The 8,726-nt window shown below is 45.7% G+C and overlaps 1 protein-coding gene across 4 annotated transcripts in view; it reads left to right on the forward strand.

Annotated features, from left to right (window-relative positions):
- Positions 1–8,726, forward strand: part of LOC119432577 (putative ferric-chelate reductase 1) — a 365,279-nt gene that overhangs the window by 8,269 nt on the left and 348,284 nt on the right. For 2 of the 4 annotated variants that reach the window (XM_049659387.1, XM_049659390.1), the window contains 5 exons: positions 1,893–2,000; positions 2,870–2,985; positions 5,889–5,975; positions 7,278–7,334; positions 8,573–8,672. In XM_049659387.1, coding sequence (XP_049515344.1) covers positions 1,893–2,000; positions 2,870–2,985; positions 5,889–5,975; positions 7,278–7,334; positions 8,573–8,672 — 468 coding nt within the window. The remainder of the gene's footprint in view (positions 1–1,892; positions 2,001–2,869; positions 2,986–5,888; positions 5,976–7,277; positions 7,335–8,572; positions 8,673–8,726) is intronic. The other 2 variants (XM_049659389.1, XM_049659388.1) reach the window with 2 other exon arrangements.

The raw sequence follows: 8,726 nt of genomic DNA on the forward strand, positions 1-8,726 counted from the left end.
AGAGCGTTAAGACGAACAAACGAATACTGAGCCCCCGGTGTTGTCTGTCTGAACATGCGGAGTCGCGAGGGTGCTGCGTGGCACGATCTCGGGCGTTATACTGTAGTCACCGCCCCATTCAATTTCTCAAGGCTGCGTCGCTTGTTACAGCTTGTCTCGTCAATAAAGTAACTGGTTACGTGTAATTGGTTACCAGAAAAAAAGCTACAGAAATTTTGAGAATTGTCTACTAATGCGTAAGCATTGTTTGGCTCGACTGTGACATTGTTTTTGCTTAGTTTTGCTTAGTCGCTTTTCCTAGCTTATGCGCATCTACCCATGGCCTTCTCGGTGGCAGAGTGATTAGGCTTTAGTAGACAATTGTCATATTTTCTCGCCGCATCCGGCCCCTTCAGTGCAATCGCACCAATTGAGCCGTAACGCCAGGCACGAGCACGCCTCGACGGAGCATAGCAGTTGAAAGGGCGATAAAATCGTCGCCGTGCACTGTATGCTGTATGCGTTAGGGAAAGCATGCGAGGGTGAGCCGGTGATCGCGGCTCAATCTCACACCTGTAGCGCGCCGTCTTCCAGTCGCGCGCAACGCTCCGGAGAGAGGGCTGCCGTTAACGCGTGAGGCATTGCGCGAGGAGAGAGTGCATCGCCGCGATATCATGTCAGCCTCGCTATCGCTCTTGCAAGCCTGTGTTATGCGCGCGCGTTTCTTGTCCACAAAAGCTCTCGCCTGCGTTCTGACTGCAACTCGGTAAGGCCCAATGAAAACGCGTCAAGCATCTCAGCATGCTCGCTTGCCCGCGATGTGTTCATAGCTCGAAGGATGCTCAGCAGCGTTCAATTGGAGATTCGGTGACGCCAAAATCTCAAGTTGGCCCATACAGAAATTTCAAACTGGCCTACTGCCAAATTTAAGTTGGCCTACCCCAAAATTTTAGTTGGGTCACTCTCCAGCCCCAAACTTCAAGTTAACCCACGCCTAAATTTAAGTTGGCCCATCCCCAAATTTCAATTTGACACACCCCCAGATTTAAGTTAGGTCACCCATAAATTTAGGTAGGCCCGCCCCCGAATTTCAAGTTGGCCCACCCCGAAACTTACCTGGCCCACTCTTAGGTTTCAAGTTCGCCCACCCCCAAATTGAAGTTGACCCACCCCAAAATTTCAACTTTGCACGCTTCAAAATTTCAAGTTGGTCGACCTACAAATTGAAGTTGGCCCACTCCAGATTTCAGTTGGGCTACACTCAAATTTCTAGTTGGCCCACCCTTAAATTTGAAGTTGGTCCACCCCAACTTTACTTTGGCCCATTTGAAATTTCAAGTTTGCCCACCGCCAAATTTCAAGTTGGCCCACGCCAAAATTTGAGTTGGCCCACCTCTACCTATAACATTATCCATAGGCTTTTCCAAGATGCTCCTATGCATCACTGTGGGTGTTCTTTTTTATGTTTTTGCTTTATATTGTTCCTTATCGCTTAAAAACGTCTAATCATCTACATTTACACTATCTTCAAGATTAAATGTCTTAAGTTTGCAAATTACGCATTTTTGTGCAGATACAAGGCATTACACTTTTCGCGTGACCGGGCTGTGGAGCTCGCGAAAGAATGCGTACGCATGAAAAAGTTATTGAATTACACTCAGCATTACCAAGTAAATAAAGTTCGCCCACCCCCAAATTAGTAATTTTAGTTACATATAAATTTTTACTTACAAGTCTTCCGCTGGCTGCTGTCTGGCCTAGCAGACAACTTGAATCACTGAGTATGGCGCCACTGGTGATGTGCTCAGACAGACAACTACAACATGGTGTATGTGATACTGGAAAATGGCAATTCTTGGTCAGTACCCCAGGTCAGTACCCCCAGTACCTCGTTCTTCTTGTACCTTGCGCAGATAAAACTTACCACAAGCATCGCTTAGCGTCGAAGGAAACCTTGTCGTTTGGAGAGAAACGTCTGGCCAAGAGTGGTTCCGACAGGAACCCGCTCATCTTAGTGCATGGTGAGTGCTTGCCACTTCTGCAAGCAATGATTGATTTGCTGCTCGATATTTGTGTACAATCATTGCATTCGTACCTTTGCTAACATATCTGGCAGAAACTTGGAGGTTAACAAAGAAGCTCGAGAACAAGTTAAGGACCGCACAAAGAGCGATGGAACGAAAATTGTTAGGCCTAACATTAAGAGACAGGAAGAGAGCGGTGTGTATCAGAGAGCAAACAGGGATAGCTGATATTCTAGCTGATATTAAGAGAAAGAAATGGAGCTGGGCAGGTCATATAATGCGTAGGGTAGGTAACCGGTAGACCATTATAGCTACAGAATGGGTGCCAAGAGAAGGGAAATGGCAGTTGAGGATGGCTGAAAACTAGGTGGAGTGATGAAGTTAGGAAATATGCAGGCCCAAGTTGGAATCAGCTACCGCAAGACAGTGATAATTGGAGACCGCAGGGAGAGGCCTTCGTCCTGCAGTGTACATAAATATAGGGTGATGATGATTTGTAACAGTTGAGAACTCGATCTCCACTGCAGCAAAGATCAACCGGCATATGGTTGCAAGGTGGCTGATCCATTGCATCAACAGGGACAACCAAGCAGGCAGGAAGTACGCTGCTTTGCTTCAGTGCAGATATTGTTACGCGTGTAAAACTATTTACAAGATGTATTTACAAATACATAACGTTCCCGGAGATAAAAGAGAGCCCAGCCAGGCTGTCTCGACTTTTCGTCGTCTTTGGAGCTGTCGTCGTTCTCTTCTTCACCTAACGATACTCATTGACGAAAGCTTTCATGCTTGGCTGCACAAAACCATGTTTTTTTCTTTCGTCATACACCCGTACACGTGTCTATATATAATGCCTTCTTCGACAGGAAACATGATGATTCTGGCTTGGCTCTACCTGGTGAGCCTCGCCATTATGATCGCTCGCCATTTCAAGCCATCCTGGGAAGGCTCAACGATCATGGGCGACAAAGTGTGGTTCTTTGTAAGCACACCGTCACTGATGGCATTTCTTTGAAGCATGAATTGTGTTTAAGGCGAAACTTCATTCAGAATGCAGTTTTTCCCCGCACTTTCTGTGCTTACGCTCTTGTAAAAACCTGAAAGCTTTTCGCGTGACAGGTAAGACTACCCGTGCACAGGTATTTTGTGGGACTTGAACGAACTTGGCAGACGTCTAAAACGCGCTCGCTTTAGTTGCGACTTTGATCTCGTGGCCCATTGCGTGTAGGAGCTTAACCGCTCTCAGAAGTTTGCTCAAGTTGAAATTTACTTGAAATGACGACAGTGCTTTCTGTGAATATCGATTCATAGAGTTCTTTATATTCGACTTATTAGTTCAGTCAGCGCTTGACTGTAGTCAGCACCAGCGTAGGTCTACCACCCAGACGATTTGTCCTTTGTGCTCACTTCTAACAAGTATTGTGGGAGACCCATGAAGCTGATGTACCCTAGGCTAGCTGGGATATAGAAAAATCGGAGCTACGTTTCGTAATAACTAGTTCCTGAGCCACATAATCAAATCGCTTTGGACTGCGATTATACAACGGCAGGGTGTGCATATAATGCAGACGGAAAGTACAACACTCCGCAAGTGGCGTTCATTGCTTGTGTTGAGCTGGCAAAAATCCTGGGTGTATGGCCTCATCCATCACCACCCCTAAAAGCTGCGTTCATTCTATTTACTTTGCTAAAACGAACGGACCGGACAAGACGTTTATGGACAGCCTTCGCTCGCTACTGCATGTGCACGTGAACTCTGTCTCCTTTTGTCTTTTAACGCGACAGCGTTAAAGGCCCCGTGTCGCAGAAAATCCGGCGTCAGCGTCGGTGGCGGTCTCGGCGTTGGCGTCTGAGGCCAAAAAAAAAAAAAAATCATCGCGAACCACTCCGACCACGCATGCCCTCCGCGTGGCGCAGCGGCGCTGGTGAAATAATTGAATTTTTCAAAGCAAAATGCATCAGAAAAATCGTAAAGTACGACGTATCCACAACCTACAGACGTGATAGCGTCGAATTGTAATTTGAATATATGAGAAAACATAATTCTCGTACGCGGAAATTCAAACGCAAGCCCCTTTTCATGATTTCTACCACTCATACAGCGGCGCGCCTGGGTAGGTTACTTGCAAAAACACCACCCAGATGGCGTTCGCCTCATCGGCAACGTAAGACGACAGCGGCTCGCAGAGGCGAAGGTGGAGAAAAAAGACAGCTGCAGTTGCCGGGAAGCCTGATAAGCAGCCAGGGATCTTAGAATGCTATCGCGTTCCACTCTTAAAGGCGAAGCTTAAGCGTCCTCCAAATTTCTGTCTTTTCCTCCTTTCTTTCAATTCCGTCTCTCATTCCTTTTGTCATGTGCAGGGTAGCCCAGTGGACAGCCGTGTGGTTAACCTAGCTAGGTCCCCACCTTGACATACTTCTCTGTTCCTCTCTCCGATTCGCGTGCTTCGACAATTAACCAGTGGTAGGGTCATGCTGTTTAAAAGAATCACTAGAAAATGCTTTTTATGTGTTGTGATTTCCTTTTTCAGTATTATGGAAAATACTTGCACGCGCTTAGCCAAAACATAATGCGCTTCAGCCTAATCTGGTGGCAGAAAGAAGAAATAATGGGTGCTTGGTATTCAGACTACTTTATAACTGCAGCGTCGACGCATATCGCGCACCCAAACTAACCTGACTTGCAGCACATCCCGGTTTGAAATTAGAAGATAACTCGTAATTAGGCAAACCAGAACATTAAGCTTGAATCGGTTGCCTTAGCCAAATTTGAAATTATCGCGATAAGACCTGCAGTAAGGCATAAATTATGAAACGACCAAAAATGTCATAGACCTCACGATCGCACGAAGCAAAACATGCAACTTTTCCGAAAATGACTTCGCAATAGAAAAAAAAAATTGTTCTCGTCCGGGGGAAGCAAAACAAGTCTAGCATACAAATTTTCCCGTTCATGAAACTTCGCCCACCTCGCGGATTTCTGCAGAACATTGTTTGGTAGCCTTGAGTCACGAGTTGCCGAATAATTCAGCCCCTCTCGGCAATGTGCTATCCTCCTAGTAAGCTCAGACTGCAGAACAACCGCCCAGGAAACGTGTTAGTCCATGATGGGATAACCGGGTGAGGATGAATTTTTGATGTCACAGCCTCACAGGCGGGCTTTAAGCTAACAGAAAATATGGGCCGATCCCGAAGGCAATGCAGTCTGACACAGCGCCTCAAAGCGCCCGGGTCCCAAGAAAAGAATGCGAGAAACTAATACGTGACGCATGTGCCAGACGTACGCCTCAAAGAGCGACTTTAGCACGAGAGAACAAATGTGTGCGATCGTGACCTAATCTTCAGAGCATTATACTTCTGTACTAAAGGAGCGAAGTTCAATCGAATCAGTGGTCACGCATTTTTGTAGCGGTATAGGTGTAACTCACTCCCTTTGGAAATATTTAACAGAAACCTCGAGGTGTTTTCGATCGTACGCGAGCACATCACAGTGTCCACGAAATCGCAAGCTTGTGAGAGGTACGAAATATATAAACGTCACTTTCATAAATGAGAGTGCGCAAATTGAGTCACTCGTGATGCAGGCGCGAGCAGCTGTCGAGACATTACGATTTAAGTATACTACTTAGACATTTAGGAGTGCTAAGCTCTCACGTAGTATCTCTTCAACTGCGAAATTGGTGTTTTCTTATAAACGTGCCTGGGTTTTCTCGGTAGCTTCATCGTACTTACTGGCAGATAATGTTGCCCTTTCATAAGAATATCTCCCCCATGCGGCTTTCCGCATAATTAATTTGTCATAGTAATTGTATGTAATGTGTAATCTGTAGCGATACCATCAGCCTTTGATTCCGTTGCTTTCTGCTACTTTTTCCTCGATTACAGCTTCACCGAGGCTTGATGGCGACCGCTGTAGTCACTATGCTGACAAGCGTGGCAGTCATATTCTACACATCAGGTGGATGGAACTATGTAAGTGAGCTCTCATGTAATCCATGTTCCAGAAATTTGCAACTTTAGTTCCGAGATTTCAATTTACAAAGCGAGATGGTGGGCGGGCACAAAGGCTGATAAAGGGCTGACGGTAAGGAACAGGGCTCTTCTTCAGAAAGGATTTCGTAATAAGGAGTTGCTCTTAAGAACAGACACAGGCGTACTGCAATAGGGAGCATATCGCAGTTTGCTGGTGAAGGCTGCCTTTGACAAAATTTGTCAAATCAGGGACAAACAAGTACCGTCTGAAGGTTCGCGGATTTTATATTGGGCTTTTTTTTTACACTGGGCATTGGTTTCGTATGCGGAAAACGAACGCTCAACACCACCAAAGTTGGCGGCAAATATTTGTAATTCAGAACGTTCAGTGATTGGTTGCCCTATTGAATTCAGAATGTTCGCTGGCCAGAACCTCTCACAGTTTATTTTTGTCTTCAGTAATGAAACCCAGGTTTTTTGACCGGGACAGATTGAAGTTTCGAACTAACTCTAACAGGGCTTGACCCGTTGGGGATGGTGGTGAACCTTTACGGAACGTCCAAAATGAGCCCCACATTCTGGGCACAGTTGTGCCCGAGCATTCAGGTTTCTCGATGGTGTCGGCTAAAAGCCTGAAGTGAGCGCAGAAATATGCTAAGTAATCTTGAAGTGTATCGTCGCGTATCGCAGTTTGTGCCCTTCTCACAGCGATGCTCTCGTCTGCTACGAAGCTGTTAGTAAGAGCCTGTACACCCCCAACGGGTTTGTGGTAATACTCGGCTGTCTCACTTGCCAAGTGGTTTATAACAATAAAACGAAACGAGGCCAGGACGAAACGGGCAGAAAATGGCATTTTTAGGCTCTGAAAATCATATACAGGCGCGAACGTCGAAGTAGGCATTTATATTTACAATAAAGGTGCAACTAAAGTGTTTTTATAGACCCATAGCTCCTGCTCATAAGTTAAAGATGCACAATAAGGACGTAAGAAAGAAATAGCAACTTTGCCCTAAAGTTCCGCTCTCTAATAATTATCGAAAGTGGCCGACCATTTCCGTATATGAAAGAAAAGCATTGTAAATTTGATTTGAAGTATTTATATATGCAGTACAGAAGTACAGGAGATTAGCGCACCCGTTATGCATATTGTCCTTTTCGTCTAAAAGTTGCGCCTCTTTGTCATTTCATGCGCGATTCTTGTTACCTGTGCGGTACGCAGTGTTTACCCACATTCGCAGCACAGAGACAAAGCGAAAGTCACTGAAAAGACTTTCAGCATGTTTCACACTCTCTGTCATTCAGAGCGGGAACCTGCATCCGATTCTGGGAGTAACAGCGGTGGTCCTGGGAGTCTGCCAGGTACGCAGACGAAGCACTCTTTTATGGAATTTTTAAAAGCTTACCAACCTTTTTCTATCTTACGTATTACCAGTACCCGTCAATACTTTACTTACGAAGGGCGTAAATTGTGAGATAGCAGACTTCACTTGTAAGCACTTACTACTATTTGTACATTCGACTGTTTTCTACCGCGCTCCGAATGAGTTTGAAGCAATGCGGATGCCTGTGGACTTGGAAGCCAGAGAAAAAGAAAAAGCGCCCAAGACGAACGTCCAAGCGGCTTCCAGAGCAATCGGTGGAGTCACGCGATGGTAATTCTGTCGGATCTCGGTCGTGCTCCTCTAGGCGCTCAGAGCTGGAAGGAATTCGAAGACGTCCGAGCATTCCGAGACAGAGGATGTGTTTCGAACGTTCTGTTTTGACCGGCCAAATGTAAACTGCGCAGCGACTCGAAAGTGACCTGGTCGAATGTATTACAAACAATACATTCTTCTTTTAACGCTTTGAATGGTTTTCGATGTTTGTGGCACAGGGGTAAACTCGGTGACAAACGAGGGATGAAACACAACACGAAGGCGCACTAAGATAGGTTAGGGCAGGTTTAGGCACATTGTGAGGCCCTTACTTGCTTTTTTTTTGCCACCCCTTCCCACACAGCCACCGTGTAAAAATTATTTGTTTTTCTGAATGACTCAATTATTGTATAAAGAAAAGGAAAAAAAAAAGATCGCGGTTGTGTTGTCTCAATAGCCATATCGCGCGAGTTTCACACTAACATCTTTAGAGGTTAGATGTTAGAGGTTATACTGGCGGCTGCAATGGTTCAGTAACAATGGAAACCACGAGTAGCGAAGGATTTTGTTACAGGCCGCGGTGGATTTCGATATCTGCTGCTCAGCACGAGGTCGTAGGTACGATTCCTTGCCGCGCAGGCAGCATTCCGAAGGGGGCGGAATGCGAAAAAAAATGCATCGTGCCCTTTTATTTTTGTCCAGACTGTCTAAATTAACCCGTAGCTCTCCACTGTGACGTCCCTCGTAGCCCGTATGTCAATTTGGGCCTTAAACACCATAATTTGGACTGCATTTCTTCATGATTCTTGACGCTTTCGTTTAAGAAGCAGATTACGACTTACGGTGTTGTTAGTTGCGGTTCAGTGGTGTTCACGTGATGACATTGCGAAGGCTTGGTCAGCAAATGTAAGTGTCCGCAGCCATCTTCTTAAAAAATGTGACAACAAACTTATTTCTTTTCAGCCAATCATGGCACTCTTTCGCTGCCACCCCGAAGAAGAAAACCGGTACATCTTCAACTGGATGCACTGGGGAAATGGCAATACGGCGCAACTGTTCGCAGGTATTCGTTGTCTCTTTTTTTTTCAACTGCATTACAACATGCTTACTTGTTCTT

The sequence above is a fragment of the Dermacentor silvarum genome, chromosome 11 (genome assembly GCF_013339745.2).
Source record: "Dermacentor silvarum isolate Dsil-2018 chromosome 11, BIME_Dsil_1.4, whole genome shotgun sequence".
Lineage (NCBI taxonomy): Eukaryota > Metazoa > Arthropoda > Arachnida > Ixodida > Ixodidae > Dermacentor > Dermacentor silvarum.